Source organism: Pinus tabuliformis, chromosome 8 (assembly GCF_031772625.1).
Source record: "Pinus tabuliformis cultivar Carrire ecotype Pingquan chromosome 8, CPIR1, whole genome shotgun sequence".
NCBI classification, from domain to species: domain Eukaryota; kingdom Viridiplantae; phylum Streptophyta; class Pinopsida; order Pinales; family Pinaceae; genus Pinus; species Pinus tabuliformis.
The window spans coordinates 1,842,535,087-1,842,553,129 of NC_142294.1; the positions used below are offsets into that span (position 1 = coordinate 1,842,535,087).

General features: G+C 38.5%; 1 protein-coding gene across 1 annotated transcript in view; it reads right to left on the minus strand.

Moving 5' to 3' along the window:
- LOC149243628 (COP9 signalosome complex subunit 5-like) overlaps positions 1-17,773 on the minus strand; it is a 63,091-nt gene extending 45,318 nt beyond the window's left edge. The window contains exon 1 of the mRNA XM_089374588.1: positions 16,793-17,773. Within this exon, the coding sequence (XP_089230714.1) occupies positions 16,793-17,194 (402 nt within the window). The 5' untranslated portion in view covers positions 17,195-17,773. The remainder of the gene's footprint in view (positions 1-16,792) is intronic.
- Positions 17,774-18,043: the final 270 nt, after the last annotated feature.

Here is an 18,043-nt window from a genome sequence, read left to right on the forward strand (position 1 = left end):
CACTCCGCCTATCACATCCGCTCCCTCCAAAATTAATCTGTTAAGCAATTAAATTGCCTAACCGTTAATCCCTTAAATTGCTTAACCGTTAATCCAACAGACCCATGCCACCATCAACAGGAAAGCCCAAAAATTATAAAATCCTTTATTTCACCCATTCGCCGATTACTGAGTTTATACACTGCTATTGCCATTGTTCTGTTACAGGTGTGCTAGTCCAAATTGCAACAACTTCACTCGACCAAGGATATTGCCCGCTAACTCAATTCAGGCCAGTACCTTATCTTCCTTTCTGCAAATCCCAGGTCCTCTCTGCACACTGTAAACCTATACAATTCAGATTTCACCAGTGTCTGTAACTTTATCCAATCATGCCTCCGAAAGACAATGGATCAGAAGAACCTGTGAGTCCTCTGATCCACCCTCCCATCGATTTTCACCACATCCATTTGGCAGACAGAGACTATAAAATTCATGAAACCCTCTGTGATATTGATCTTTTTTAGATGTATTGCTAGCTTGAGGACAATTTCATAGATAAATTTGATGATATTCAACTATGGGAATCCAATTTGCCCCACTATATCTTTTCCCGTACTCACAGCACCCCTGAATTCATTAGGAAATGTCATGCTTGTTGTCTACCCAGCCAAAGAGCTATTTCACCAGTGTATATAACTTTATCCAATCATGCCTCCGAAAGACAAGGGATCAGAAGAACCCGTGAGTCCTCTGTTCCACCCTCCCATCGATTTTCACCACATCCCTTTGGCAGACAAAGACTATAAAATTCATGAAACCCTCTGTGACATTGATCTTTTTGAGATGTATTGCTGGCTCAAGGACAAGTTTATAGATAAATCTAATGATACTCAACTGTGGGAATCCAATTTCCTTTGGCAAACAAAGACTATAAAATTCATGAAACCCTCTGTAACATTGATCTTTTTGAGATGTATTGTTGGCTTGAGGACAAGTTTATAGATAAATCTGATGATATTCAACTCTAGGAATCCAATTTGCCCCACTATCTTTCCCCGTACCCACAACACCCCTGAATTCATCAGGAAATGTCATGCTTGTTATCTACCCAGCCAAAGAGTTATTATTGCCCCTACTAGAGAAATTCTATTCACTATCACTCCCCAAGCTATAGACCAAATGATGCAAGCTCCTACAGCAGAGAATGCCACCCGTTTTTCCCATGAAGCACTTGTTGAATTATATCAAAAACTCGAGGCAAAACCCTTGAGCTTTTCTTGACTAAAGATGCCCCATTACCCAAGAAAAATCCTCCTATCCATCCTCCATTTTCCTTGAGAGAGCTAAGCAAATCATCACAGTCATCTCCTACCTCCTTGGCTATTACTCAGATCAGTGGGTAGATGAGGCAATCATAGGATTTCTTTCCATTTTCTCTGCAGATTCCAAGCCTTCCATCTTGTTCAACTTTAGCCAATTTCTTGCAGATTCCATCCATGAACAATTTATCAAATTCCAGACTGAGGAAGTATTTACATATGATTTTGTGTTAGTGTATATGTTTTTATATTTTCAAGGAGACAACCTAAAGCTTGTTCTGCAAAAGTTGGATGCAGAAGGGAATCAGCAATCAATCATCTTCTGGACTACGTTGGTGATGAAGGAACAAAAGGAATATTCATACAAACAATTCATAGAGATGTTTGTACATCCAGCACTCAGTCTCCTAACCAGCAGGTCAGAGCCAAGAATCATTGAGGAAATCAGGAAAGTTTTGCAGTTATCAAACCAAGTCCAGACAGAGGATTGGTACCTTTATCATAATTACACAAAGTTGAAGATATTTGGGTGTGAACTTGCCCTTACAAGCCACCCAAATTCCTCCCAACGAGGATTTTTGCCTTAGAATACATCAGGCAAATGCTTAATATGGATGAGATTCACTTTGTAGTTGCCAAGAAGAAATCCCAGTTCAAAATCAAAACACAAATAGGGCCTTTTATTTGCAACAGCAGGGGAAGAAGCAGATAAGTTGCTGAAAGAAATTCAGTTCAGTCTCAGTTTCACATGGTCATATGATCCATTAAGGGTCATCCCTAAGTTAAGGGTAGAGAACAAATCTACTACTTATTTCACACAACCAGACCAAAGATTGAAAAGTATAAAACCAACTAGAATGGACTGAGAACACTCTACAAGAGGCAGAGGAGCAATTGGTGTCATCTTCAACAGTACAAACTCCTATCACACAGGAGAAAACAGCAAAGAGGAACAGAGAAGAAGAGTCACCTTCAGTGACTGAGATTTCCAGTGAAGGCTTCAAAATCATGTACAGGAAGAAGGCCAAGTTACATTCCAAACTAAGCCTAAACAAGGATTCAGAGCAAGAGAATATTATCACCACTAAAGAGCCACTTGTTTCCTCATTAGTGGGTGATCAGACTACACTTTCTCCCACTACCTCGACAACTTCACAAGATCAGCAGCAGGTTATGCAAACTAGCACATCTACTACAGGGGAGACAGAAAAGAGTATATTTGATATATTCAAGGAGATTAAAGTAAGAAATGAGGCCTTGAAGATCAATACATACAATCAGTTCTGGAAGCAGACTTCCAGTTCTCAAAGCAGGTTGTTGTTAGCCTTTGATTCAGAGAAAGGAAAAATGCAAATGGCCTTCCTCCAAGCACAAATTCCCCAGCCCAAGGCAGCATCAGACTACAAGAAGACATCATTTGAATTTGATGTGAAAGACATACATCCCATTGACCAAATGGAGATGCACAAGCAGACTAGGCAAATGATTTCATCCACTCTCACTAACATTGCTATGAGTTTGTCTAAATTACAGGTTACCTTAGCCTAAATTGCAGGTTACTTTAGCTAATGTCTAGTCACAATTGAAGATGGAGAAAGTCTCTGCACTTGCCAAAGACACAAGGATCAAAGCTTTGGAGGACTTGGTGATCAAAGTAGGTTATGATCCTGCAAATATCAATGCTACAGAAGAGCTCATAAGGAAAAAGAATACAGACATAGCAGCATTAAGGAAGCAGTTGAAATTACCAGCCACAAAAGATCCTCTGGCCAAGGACATTGAAGAAACAGAGTCACAAAAGGCAGACATGATGAAGCTCATCATGGAGCAGAGTGCACAATTGAAGCAAATGGAGACAGAGATGGAAAAGATAATCAAAGAAAAGGAGCAAGCTGCCAAAATGGCTATTGTCCCTTTGGAAGCACTGCCTATCACAACAATTCCTACAACTACATCTTCTACAACAAACACAGGGCTGCTGCAAATCAGTTAGCAAGTGCAGTGCAGAACATGTCTCTCCAAACTGAAGAAATCAAAAGATTGCAGGCTCAAGTCAATCTTCTACAAGACCAGAAGACAAAGACTGAAACTTTTCATGCAACAAAGCTACAGAGCTCAAAACCAGATAGCAATATGGAGGAAATCAGCAATTGAGTCCTCTATTGGCCACACATTGGCCCAAGTTAAAGAAATTACCTGGAACAATATTATTGAAGCAATGGATGAAATCTGGCCTTGTAGATTATATGCGCAGAAAGAGTTGATGGAGAAAGTCAAGCAAGCCATTTCCACTATCAACACTGAATTGGGAGAAATGCCTACCACAACCAACCACATTATCAAATTTCTCAACTCTAAAAACAGATATGAATTGGATGATTTGGGAGTAGATGACAGAACAGAAACAATCTTAGAAGTAAAGAAAGTTCTGACAAAGAAGAATTTGATTGTGCAGCTGACAGAGAAATGTCACAGTTTGGAGGTAGCAATTAACAGGTTTTTCACCAGAATAGAAGCATTAAATAAGAAGGGTCTGCCTTCTTTATTTGTAATCAATGACAAGCTGATGACCAAGGAAGACTATATGAAGAAGCTGAAAGACATTGCAAAGGATACTGCCAAGTCTTCCCACATTAAAGGTGTTATGACAGGGAGAGCTTTTTACGAAGCTATCAGCAACATGAGTTTCATCCAGCATGAGATAAAGCACATTTTTGTAGTAAAACCCACATTCGCTCGGTATACCGTAGGGATGAGATTTACCGCACATTTTTGTAGTAAAACCCACATTCGCTCGGTATACCGTAGGGATGAGATTTACCGCAAGGCAAAAAAATTACCATTCCAGATGAGGAGCGGTGGGATAAATTATGTGAATACCAGGATTAAAGAAAGGGCCAGCTTCACCAGTGCAACACCTAAATAGTGGCCACTCAACAACTGTTCTCCACCAAAGCAGTGCCAGATGTCCAGATCACTTCGCCAAATTCACCTCTTTTGGTCACATTATTTCATTTCTGTTAGTTTGAAGTTAATAATAGAATGCCATGTCAATAAGGAATTAATTGTAATCTTTTTTGCAAATTATGTTTAAATACTTCATTCAATTGAAGTATTGAGGGTCGGTTCCTTATCATTGTAACTCTTTTTATCAAGCACTGAACTTTTTCCACGCTGCTGGAGCACCATTAATAAAAAGACTTTTTGCGAGATTCTTGTGTTGCGATTACTGGTGATGTTTTTCTTATTGTAACTGTTGTTTCCACTGTTATTCTATGTATGTTTATCATCTGAAATCTAATTGTAAAACAAGAGATGTGAAAAATAAGATATGTTATTGAACACCTTATTTGGACTGCTTTTACAATCTGCATGTTTTCTTCTGAAGTCTGATTGAGAAATTCTTAAATGCTTTTCAATCACTACTGAAACACACCTTTTCTCCATTCCATAATTCAATTTAAAAGATCTAGTAAATGTAACTAGCTTGCCCTGTGATTACTCTTTTAAACATTTGGTGCAGCATCCAGCGTAATTTGACTCCATAGCCCAATGGAAAGAAAGTAATTTGATTAGATCAACCAACCAACCAATCAAACAAATTCAAACAAACAACCAAGCATAATCATAACTAGCCTAAAATCAACTTAAAAACCAAGCTAAATCATAAAGAGAGATCCCTCTCTGAAGTTGGCAGGGCTAGATCCCAGCTTTAAAAGTGGTTTGATGTTGTCCAATATATTTACTCCTTCAACCTCAAAAATATAGAATGATAACATACTCCATGCCTAAAGATATGTCAGAGTCTCCATGTACCATCAAAGTTCACTATATCATCAGAGTTTTTTTAACTCTATTTCTTCTTCTCATCTTCTTCTCATGTTGTACTCAGATTCCACAAGCCCTGCGGGGATGATGTAAAGTGATGCTAGTGTGATGAATTGAGTCATGTAACAGACCTAGGTAACTTGGGACATTGTCATCAAATGAGTTTACTAGGGGAGGTTTTTTTACTTCGTTAATTTATTAGGTGCTTTCAAGGACTTAATAATTAATTGAGTTTTTTCCTCCAAGCATAACCACAAAGTCGAGGTGTGACTTGATGGTGAGGCCTTGGGTGAGTCCTAGTGTCTAGAGTCATTGTATATTACCATACTATATCACTCTTAAAACTTTGTGAAATTTGAATAGGTCTAGGGGTCAGTTTTTTAATTTTTTAAATTCCCGCAAGGGGGGAATTTGAATAAATTCTGAATGCAAAATGTAATAAGTGATGTCTAGAGAGGTTGTATGAGTTATGTGTGCTCAAAATTACACCTCTCATCCTCAACTTTCTACTAGGACACACTTTGAAGGATAAAAAATAAGTTTTAGACCCTCAAACCCATTTTTCTTAAGTTTAGTGGAAAATGTGGAAATGAATTAGCCAAGAAATTAAATAAATGGAGATAAATAAATGACTCCATGTGAGAAAATGACATGTAAATGACTTATGACATGGGAAAATAGAGTTTTTCTTGCTACAAAAAGGAAATTTGATTTGTTGATTGAGAAAATCAAAATGGTTGGAAATAAATGCACATGAGGGAATATTTTGATGGATTTTGAATGAGATTTTGTTGGAAGCTTGTCTCCAACTTAACTCTACTATCTCTACACTTGGGATCTCAATGGATCAACGAGTTCCCCAAGGAAGGCCCACACATTTCCTCAAGGAGCTCCAACGTATGGCACATTAGGAACATAAATTCGAGGTGGCACTTCTTGGCTTGACGATTGAGAGTTAACTCCCTCTTGTTACACATTTGGCATTTTTTGGCTCTCCACTTGGATATTCGATTTGCTTGATGAAGAATTTGATGGCCACCTCAAGGAGTTCGATTTGGTTGAAGCTCCACACATGTCATCTCATCTCTCCACTTGGAATTCGACTTCTCTTCTTGGGATCTTCTCCAACGCCACTTGTCACTTGGATCTCTCATTGGGATTTGCTCCCAAATTTCTATTTAAGTGAGCATTGAGCTCTCACTATGTATTCATGTTATGAGCTATTGGGCTTGAGAAAACTCTGTCATTTTGTACACTTGAATTTTGCTAATAAAACAAAGACTTGGGAGGCATCATTGGTGGTGTTATCTTGGCTTCTTTGAGGTGATTTATTTCCATACTATTATTATTGTGCTTCAATTTTCTATACATTTGAATGGTGCTAGCTTCTATTGCCATATATTTTGGATTGATATGTGCAAGTTATTTTGCACATACCTTTGATTTAAAGTAGTATTTTAGGAGTGAAATTGTTAATTGATTTTTGGAGGAATCTTTGATCTATTTCACCGATCGTGTTGCTTTAATTCCTTTTGTAAGCTAACATCTATCTCCAAGTGTGTAGGGAAAATTTGTTTGAATTCTGTGTAGGAATCCTTTTGGGCATGGGAGGAGTCTCAATTAGATCAACTCACTCCCGGATTCAAGGTTGTTGAAGACCTATCAATTTTCACTTCAAGGCTTTCATTTAAAGAGAAACAAGAGGGGAGTTCTCTTTCCCATTATCTAGTTGAATCATTTATAAATCTAAATTTCATGTTTCTTTTGATCTAGAGCTTTCAAATATTACATAAGCTAATTAAGAGCAATTTTCTAAACTAGATAAGTATGGGGTTTCACTCCCATCACTTAATTTGGTTTCTTGTATATTAGTATGTACTATAATTTGTCTTCTTTACATGCTCTCTCCACTAACATTCTTTTTGTTTTGCAGCCCATTGTTGAAGCATTTGCTAACTCATCCTGTGACAGATTTTGAAGAGAAATTTCTTGAGACTTCTAATAAGGGTTTGCAGGACCTCTCACACAAGTGGAGATCAAATTTCAAGGAGGCCATGAGCACTTTGTACAAGGTCGAATTTGCTTGAAGGCAGCTGCAAAATAGCTAGGCCGTGGGCCCTTTGAGGCTGATTTCTCCCTTGTAATTCTCATATTTTGAGAAAATTTCATTGGCTATTGTGGAAAATTTTGAAAGTGTGAGTCAATTAGGAGCCAACCTGAAGGAGGAAAGCTGACCTGTAAGAGGTGGCTTTAGTTCATAAAAATATTAGTTTGTCTTTGAAAAAAATAATGTTTTGAGGCTGATTTTGAACAAAGGACTTTGGCCAGACCACCTCCTAGGGGCAGAAAGGAATTACTAAAGCCATAAATTTGTGGGGCAAAAGCTGATGAGAAACCCGTCCATTTGGGGCATCTAGCTTCAACCTCGAATATCTCTTCAACCAAGAGGACCCACAAGGCATGCCACCTATGAAACAAAATGGCATCACAAGGGTTACCAATCTAGAGTGTCCTTGCATCCAAAGTGAGTTCAAGTGCAAGTTGACTTGAGAGAACTCAAGCAAGTGGAACACCTACCTTCTAGGGGTGTATCCCTCTTGTATTAGTGAGAAATTGTGATTAATCTTACAGATTTCAAGCTTGCCAGATTTGATTTTCAGCAGCAGTGTTTCTCAAATCTACAGCTCATTACATGGTGTATTTGATCCAAAATTCAGATATTTTGTTTCTCTACAACTAATCTACACTTCGACTATATCTTCTTGTTCAATTTTTGAATCATTTCTGAGTCTCCAAAAGGAATCTATTCTCACATTTGGTCCTTTTGTTTCTTCATCTGAATCAATGACTTCTTCGTCATTATGATCATTATCTTGATTTTCTTGGGTTATGAAGAGAACTTCTCTTGCATCCCCTTCTTCTGTGTCACTCTCTTCTAAAGAACTATTGTCTTCTTCAAAATAAACATTTTTCTTATGGAAGTTTTTATTTTCTCCAAAAGGACATCTCTTAGCATAATGACCTATTCTACCACAATTGAAACATTTAAAAGGTAACTTACCTTAGTGTTTTATAGTTCCCCTTTCAATCTTTCTAATGAAATTTGCTTCTTCTATATCTAATTCATCATCTAGAGCTCCTTCAACCTTGAATTCTTTGTTACTTGTCTTCTACGTGGCTTTGAAAGCTGCTTCTTTGGTTGATGGTTCATCTTTTGTATCTATTCTCATTTTGTGTGTTGTAAGAGTGCTATGTAGTTCTTCCATTGTCATTTTAGTCAAGTCCTTGGTTTCTTCTATGGCAGAAACCTTGGCATCGTATTTCATAGGAAGCGATCTACATAACTTTTGTACTATCAAGGGATCTTTAATTTCTTCTCCTAATCCTCTAATGGAGTTGAAAACTTCATCTACTCTGAGTAAATAAGTCACAATATCTTCTTTTTCATCCTTTTTCAGATTTTCAATCTGAGCGCTATATTTTTGAAATTTAACCTGTTTGACCTTCTCATCACCTTCATATAGAGTTTTAAATCTATCCCAAACATCTTTGGTTGTGGTGGCATGAAGAGCTTTTGAATTGCACTTGAACAACTTTTTCTCGTCAAGATTGTTGAAGGATGTTAAGGAACTTTGTAGCCATTTATGATGGAGAGACAAACATCCACTCCTAAAGCCTTCAAGTAGGTTTCCATTCAATTGCTCCGTACTCATAGTGAATAATCATTTCCATAGAACATCGAAATTGTCCTTGAAGAGATGCCTTCCATATGATCCATATTTATTCGCGATCTTCCCTCCAGTGATTAGACTGTTAGAGGGTAACCTGCTCTGATACCAATTGTTGGAAACACTGAGAGGGGGGGTGAATCAGTTTTTCACTTTACTTACAATTTAGTATCAAAAGCATTAACCAATAACATCACATCAAAGGAACACTGGATATATATATATATATAAACAATTTATTTATATTTGAGGGAAGCTACAACTTTCAGTTTACCAGCTACAATTAAAAGGGCTACAACCCTAGATTTACCAACTACCACTGGAAGGAGGTGACAACCTCATAAAGGAAACAACAACTTCATTGCTTAGCAACACCTTGCCACCCTATAGAATAAAAGATAAAACAAAAACCTCTTGGGCTCCCCATGCCAAGGACAGTGACCCAAATACAACAATATACAATCATTGTTATCTCTGCCTAAATATATTCAGCTTCAGATCTGCTCCAATAAGTATGCCACTGTAACTTTGACCTCCAATGCAACAAAACAGATTCTAATACATAGCTTCAATCAGTTGCTTCAGATATGCCTTAGAACAAACCTTGGATTGTGATTTTAGAAGCTCAGATCTCCCTCAGAAACTCTGCCTCAGAAAAGACTATTAATCTGCCTCAAGGGTAGGTAACTTGGATCTGCTTCAAGACTTCTACTAGGATGACATCGGGGGCTGCTCCAAACTTCTACAAGTATAACTTCAAGATCTGCTCCAAACTTCTACAAGAATGATGCCTCAAATTTGCCCTAAGCAGAGATTTGATTTAGCACAAAATGTTCTAGAACACAGCTCACAATCTGCCTCAGGTAAGCTTGAAATAACGCAAAATGACCTTAGGATCAGCCTCAAGATGACCTACGAAACTTGCTTCAAGTTTGCCCTAAACAAGGCCAAAACTTGCTTCAGGTCTGCCCTAAAACAGGGCCAAATTTTTATCTCAAAAATAGGGCTGAAATAGCTTCAGATTTGCCCTAAGATGGGGCCGAAATTGACCTCAGAGCAAGACCAAATGAGACCTCAGACAAGCCGAATTTAAGCCTTATCATCACGACAAAACACAGCAAAATTTGCCACAGAGGAGGGTCTGAGAACACCTCAGATGATGGCATAGATCTGCCTTTAATTTGTCTTCAGATCATCCATTTTAACAATGAACGAATACCTCAGAAAAGACAAAATTACCTCAGCGAAAAACCATAGATGATGAACCAAAACAAAGATAGATTTAACCCAGATCAATGATCTTCATGTCACCTTCGCCCCTCCTTTTGAGTCTAGGTTTGCTTCAGATTTAGTCTTTCCTCAGATGCTCCAAGTTGATGCCCTAGGAATGCCAATGACTATCATGTTTGGAGGGGTCCCTATATTGGAGTCTGTTGATTTCTGGTAGCATCAAATGTGCTCTGAATCTCAAATTTTGCAGAGAGGCTTAGGCATATGTATTCCAAAAAACCCATAAATAATTTTGGGAAATTCTACCCAAAAACAGTTTTATTAAAATAATTAATTATTTTTAAAGGGACCCTAAGTCTAAAATTAGGAAAATAAAATAATTAAAGGGTATTAATATAAACTGTGGATGTAACTTCTAGAAGAAGACAAGGATCAAACAGAAATGATCTTAGCCATTGATTAGCTTCTAATCTAGGTTGTTGAATGTCAACGAGGAGATTATTTAAGGAAGCTTGAGGGTCACTTAGAAAACACACAAAGTTCAGAAGTTCGATTTTCTAAAGCAGAGCAAAGAAGCTGCCGGGAGAATCTCGATAGTGAGTTGTTGTAGTGAGGGGCAGGGATAGTTGGGTTCGAGTATCTTCTCCAGAGCCTAGGATACGCAACAAAGAGGCAGAGAGATGCCAGGAGGAGGCAAGGCAAACCCAGAAGGGGTTGACGCTGGGCCAGAAGGGCCCACACAGAGCTTGACGCTGAGCCAGGAGGGCTCACGCAGAAGTTGTGCAGTCTTTAGAGGCAAAAGTCCGAGTTTGCTAAGGGAGCTAACATTTCTATACTCAGAGGGTTGGAAACTGCTCCAAAGGGCAAACGTTTCCTAGTTGAGCTAACGCAGATCCTTTTAAGGCTGATGCAAGGCCTACGCAGGGGCAACACAAAGATAGTCGGGGACAGTTGGCTCAGCTGACAGAACAATCGGGACTTGCCAGGTAGAGCGAAGTAATCTCACTAAGTTTTTTTGCCAGTTTATTTCTCTGTAACTGGATTGCCAAAAGGGCATCCAGAGTTGTATTCAAAAACTACTGCTAATAATATATAACCCTCAAAGTTCTTGCACTGGTTTTCCCGCATTGGGTTTTCCCGAGGACATTTGTCTAAAAAATATTGTGTCACTTGTGTGTATCTTTCTCTATTGTTTTGTTCTTGTTTTGGGCATATAATTTAAATGGTGTAGGCTGCAGTGTGTTAGCTTCAATATTTGTTGTAGGAAGCAGTAAATAATTTGTTTCAAAAATTAACAAATAGGAGAAGTTTAATCAATTGTTGCAGTAGTAGATTCGGGTGGGATTCTTGAATTCTCACATGATATCAGAGGTAGTGCAGGTGAAGCAAGAAGAACAGTGCCAGAGAACCCAGCGTTGAGCAGAAGAGGGAGATCAAAAAAGATGCAGGAGGCAAAAATTTGAAACCCCAGAGGGTTTGCCCAGTCCTACCGGAGGACTGATTTTCGAGGCAGTCTCTCTCTAAGTGAGTCGACAGAGAGGAAGGACTCCTAGTTCTAAAGTTTGTCGGGGCAGAGGGAGCAGCGATGAAGCCTCAGTGTGAGGAAGAGTTGGTGGGACACTTTTCTACAGGCCGTTTCGCTGGGCAAAAAGACGTCAAAAGAGAAGGAAGAAGCACGGATGAGGGAATTTCTTCCTCGGTAAGACTTTCCGCAAAGAAGTATGTTCTCTTATTGGCTGAGCAGCAACAGTAAGAACCAGAGAGGAGGTTATTCGACATTTCTATTTGGCAGAGATGGCAACCACATCTCCACAAGGGAGGTGAGGAGATATGGAGTTGTAGTTCGAAGGAGCTACAGATGGGCAGGATCCTTGAGGAGCCCACCTCTTGGATCATTACCTTGCTACGGGAGCCCAGTTTTGTGGTAGCAAGATGGACTAGTGTCGAATGGTGTCGAGGAGTGTCAGAGAGACAATTGCAGTGGCTAGGAGCGCCAGAGACTGAGCATCGCAGAGCAGAGTTGGCAGCAATGCAAATGGCATAGAGCAGTGGTTAGCAACATTGTAGTAGATTCAAAGGGTCAACGAAGTGACTAACAACAGTCAGACTCCAACTTTCACATGGTATCATATTGAACACAGTTAGTTCAGTAATTTGGGATGTTTTTCCGTTGCTGATGAAGTAGCAGCAACAATTTGCATTGCAGAGGCAGTTGGCAGTGGCAGTGCCAACAACAACACAAATGCAGAAATTCAAAGGGAGTCGCAATACGGATGTAATGTTGACAGTGGCAAGGTCAGCAACAATACAAATGCAGCATTTGCGCCATGGTTGGTGGACAGCTTGTCAGACATTAGCAGCGCAGAGGGAGATGTTACAGAACAGAGTAATGCTTCAGTAGGTTGCATTACTAGAGCACATTCCTCGCTAAGAGGGAGTGTTGATTTCTGGTAGCATTGGATGTGCTCTGAGTCTCAAATTTTGCAAAGAGGCTTAGGCACATGTATTCCAAAGAACCCAATAATCATTTTGGGAAATTCCACCCAGAAACAATTTTATTAAAATAATTAATTATTTTTAAAGGGTCCCTAAGTCTAAACTTATGAAAATAAAATAATTAAAGGGTATTAATATAAACTATGGGTGTAACTTCTAGAGGAAGACAAGGATCAAGCAGAAATGATTTTAGCCATTGATTAGCTTCTAATCTGGGTCGTTGAATGTCAACGAGGAGATTATTTAAGGAAGCTTGAGGGTCACTTGGAAAACATGCAGAGTTCAGAAGTTCGATTTTCTGAAGTAGAGGAGAGGAGCTGCACCGGTTTTCCCTAATTGGGTTTTCCCAGGGACATTTGTCCAAAAAATATTGTGTCACTTGCATGTATCTTTCTCTATTGTTCTGTTCTTGTTTTGGGCATATAATTTAAATGGTGTAGGCTGTAGTGTGTTAGCTTCAATATTTCTTGTAGGAATCAGTAAATAATTTGTTTCAAAAATAACAAATAGGAAAAGTTTAAACAGTTGCTGCAGTAGTAGATCCGGGTGGGATTCTCAAATTTTCACAGGGTCGACCAATACCAAAACAAGATATTTTATTTTGAAATGGCATGTCAATTAGGAGCCAACCTGAAGGAGGAAAGCTGACCTGTAAGAGGTGGCTTTAGTTCATAAAAAATTAATTTGTCTTTCAAAAAAATAATGTTTCAAGGCTGATTTTGAACAAAGGACTTTGGCCAGACCACCTCCTAGGGGCAGAAAGGAATTACTAAAGCCATAAATTTGTGGGGCAAGAGCTGATGAGAAACCCATCCATTTGGGGCATCTAGCTTCAACCTTGAATATCTCTTCAACCAAGAGGACCCACAAGGCATGCCACCTATGAAACAAAATGGCATCACAAGGGTTACCAATCTGGAGTATCCTTGCATCCAAAGTGAGTTTGAGTGCAAGTTGACTTGAGAGAACTCAAGCAAGTGGAACACCTACCGTCTGGGGGTGTATCCCTCTTGTATTAGTGAGAAATTGTGATTTATCTTACAGATTTCAAGCTTGGCAGATTTGATTTTCAGCAGCAGTGTTTCTCGAATCTACAGCTCATTACATGGTGTATTTGATCCAAAATTCAGATATTTTGTTTCTCTACAGCTAATCTACACTTCCACAGTATTTGTTTTGAAAAGGAAAAGTTTTGATTGGTAATTCATAAGAATTTTGTTTTCAGACAAATAATGAACACAGAACAATCAGAATTAACAGAAGAATCCTGCGCGGGTGCAGCACTTGTCCAAAAATTAGGAATCAGGGGATTGGAACAATAACCCTGTTTTCTTAAATATATATTTAAAATTTAAATTTATCCTGAAAAAAATGAAATCTGAATTAAAGTATATCGATGCCTGACTTTCAGACTCATATTGTCCAATTGCAGAATGAGACAAAACCACCAAGTTTGCTGTAAATTTAATGACCACATTACTAGCAGATAGTATCATCAAATATTGAGGCTATAATGCCAAAATAATGAGTCAATTTTAACACAATTTCATTATGTCAGCACTTTATGGGACTTCTTTAAGCAATTTATGGGTGTATAGGGATATATAGGCAAAGAATACTTTGAAACTATTTTGATATTTCGGAACTGTCTGGACAGCTTCTATATTTTGTGGAGAGCTAATGTGTTACTTCCTCTTTTTGACTCAGTTTGAAATGATTGAATGCATGAGGAATGTCATTTTATCTATTTTGAATAAAATTATGAATCTTTTCCAACCAAGGAAAAAGAGACACCTTACTGGTAGTAGAAAACCGTGCAGTGTGAACATTTCTAATTCACATTACCAAACTATGCTAATATACAAGTGACAATGGCTAAATAAAAAGAGAGACCTGTTAAATACAGAAAAAACTTGCATGTGAACTTTAACCTTTCAGATGAGAGCTAGACTTCTTTAAAAGACAGAAAACTGAATACAACTCACTGTACAAGTACCAATATACAATATTGATAGAAACATGATGAACACAACTAATCTAATGCTAACCTTAAAGAGCACTTGAGAACCAATTGCTCAAATTTGACCAAGTTAGCAAATAATTATTATGTAAATTGTGTTCACTGTTCGTAGAGATGGTGATGGTAAAAGTTGTTCAAAACATGCAGCTAGAGGGTAAATCTGCCACAATTCTGTCACCGCAATCTGGGACCAGTTAAAACAAAAACAAATCCTCTTTTAAGAACAACCCTATCCAAAATAAACCAAAATACCAAGAATCAGATACAGATCCAGGATTTCAAGATTCTCGGAAGAATTGGACATGGATACAAATGCTGTTCAAAATATGCAGCTGGAGGGTAAATCTGGCACAATTCTGTCACTGGAATCTGGATCCAGTTAAAACGGAAACAAATCCTATTTTAGGAACAATCCTATCCAAAATAAACGAAAATACCAAGAATCAGATACAGATGCAGGATTCCATGATTCTCGGAAGAATTGGATGTGGATGCAAATGAAGGGTGCCCTAACGTGAATCTAGTAACTATGGTTACTGGTACCATATCATCCAGCAGGTGAGCATGGATAAATTGGTTCAGGTGTAAGATAGGAACAGTCCTATCCAAAATAAACCAAAATACCATGAATCAGAACCAGATCCACGATTCTCACAAGAATTGGATGTGGATGTGGATGTGGATGTGGATGCGGATGCAGGGTGGCATAAGGTCAATCCAATAACTATGGTACCATATTATCCAGCAGGTGGACATGAATGAATTGGTTCAGGTATAAAATTTATAGTCAAATGTTCAGAATAACACAGGACCACCTAGGATAAATTGCTTCTTCGATAGAGTACAACTACACATTAAGCACCTCCTATCCCTAATGTACTCCGGCAACTATAGAAAGTAGTTAACATGATTGGTCATTTGTAGAGTATAATATCATTTTTTAATGTTTTTTGCTGGACTATGTTAAATTGTCATTAAATTGATCAATATTTTTTTCAAAAAATCAATTATATTCACGCTTTACATCCAAATTTCTCTCAGGAGTCATCGTCTTATAATACAGGTAATCTATAGCTAGTAGTTATTCTACTTTTAATCTAGCTGCGATACCCGTTCCACAATATCAGAGATCATCAGTCAATCCATAATTAGCTCCTTCAGCACATCAATTAGTTTTAAGCTTTTTAACTTGAAGCTTTGGGGAGTGAGGAAACACAATGCATACAATCATTCATAACATCAAGAACCCTACATAATGGATGGGGGATTTAGGGTTTTTGGATTTTCCATGCCAAAGACAATAGCAAGCCAAACACACAGCGTGAAAGTAATATATGTAACCAAGCATTTCAAACCATAGAGTTGCCCATTTTTTAATTATCCATATAAAGATCAGTACAACATGTGAAATGCAAGAGCAAGCTAAACGCACAGCTTGAAAGTAATATGTGAGAAGCATTTTCAAAAATGTGATGGTTCAAGTTCATGGGGCATTGAATAAATGGTGATAGGGCATACTGTTAAGTGAAAGTCACTCTTTAACATTCCTCGATGACTCTTTTAATACTCCTCAATGTGAAGGTCACTGGTTCAAAAATCCATGGGTAAAAGTCTAGTCATTTTAAAGGCTGAAAGGCTGGTGTGTCCAGGCAAGGTGCCATCTCCAAGTGATTTTGATGGCTTAGATGCCCGAGTCATGCCAGAGGTTAAGTATATAGTCATCAAATCAAAAGTACGTTTAAGTATGTAGCCATCTCAAGCACATAGACAACTTGACAAACCAAACAAACAAAAAATGTGATGGCTCAAAAGTTAAAGCTAACTTTTTCACAACATTTGCCCCAGAGTCAAAGCCCATATATATAATAGAAGTCATGTCATCTATTGGCAACTATGCAGACGAAACAAGGCCTGTCTTGGTTCTTTTACTTTTCCCTTTATTTAGGTGTAACTCTTCTGCATACAGCCAATGCCAGTGCTCATAGGATGGCCTAATAGGATTTTCCCGTTCGTCTGCCCCAATCAAATATAAATTGCAGTTTCAAGCAAAAGAGTTTCTAAGGTATATGCCTACCCCACAGCAAGCAAAATAGATAACTAAACAAATTGCAAATCCAAGCAATAAGAGTTTATCACTACGAAACCCTCAAAAAATAAATAAATAATCGAGGGAGTTACTAGGGAAATACCTGCTTGTTAGTCTGGGCATAATCCACCATATATTCATAAGCATCAGCCTGTGCATTGACTCTGGTTTCAGTTCCCTCCACGGGAAGGGCAAATGCATCCATGACAATTATGGTGTCCCCGTCTGTCTTCCCCTGCATAAGACCCATGATCTCTATCGTACCTCCAGACCTAGAATGCACCACCATCTTCAACAGAGCTAGTGCTGATATCTTCACCTTCTTGAAGTAATGAGGATCCCTGGCCCACGGCTTGTCCTGCTGAATCTTCTTCTGAGCAACTTCATCATAGTAATATATTGAGTCAGACTCCGCAGAATGACCATCCATGTTAGCTATATTATTCTCAAGCTCCCATGTTTGCTGTGCTATTGTGGCGGAAAGAGAAGCACTTGAGACCTCCATCGGTTCAGTGCCCGCTTTCAAATCAGAATAACCTGATCAGAATTTGCGAAACCAATCAATACCCAATTCAAAATTACAAGACTCGCATAAGAATTTGTGAAGAAACTCAGTCCCCCATTCAAATCATGCCACCCTATTCAAAAAGCTTGAGCGCCTGATACAATTTGTGAAAACACCTCAATGCCCACTATGTTTTGGCATTGAACTCTTGATGCACACAAAGGCCTTCAGAGGAGTAAAGGAAAATATCAATGGAGGATAATGAAATTTCAATGCTTCGGAGTGGTTTTCCTTCAAATTTTAATACGAAGGTTTCCCAGATAAATTCGGTTGGCCTATGTAACTAAATCCCTCGCTCTCTCAGCCACCAGTTTCCACAACGTTCTTTATATGCCCCTAGATCGCGTCAGTGCATCCTTTATTTGATGACCGACCAAGAATCGTCTGCGTAACTGACCTAAGTGGTATGTCTGTAGAATGCTCCTTGAGTGTCGCGCTTTTATCCACGGACCGACCAAGAATCGTTTAACTTACCTAAGTGGTGTCTATGTGTTGAATTCATGGGACGCGTCAAGTTTTTATTGTAATGACTTCAAAATTTAGGAGCTCCCTTTTAAAGAATGGGCTTTATATTTAGGAGACCCCTTTTAAGGAATGAGCGCCTTCTCGTGGGGGCCTTTTGGCCCTTTTCACTTTTTCACTAGTGATGTGGGAGTCTGGACCCATAAGAGAGTGGTGTTAATCATGGGTGATTTGATTATTACGATTAAAGGGAGATAGAGTTTGTTTGTTGTGTAATTCTCCAAGATATGGTGAAATTCGATAAGGATATATATTATTTATTGAATA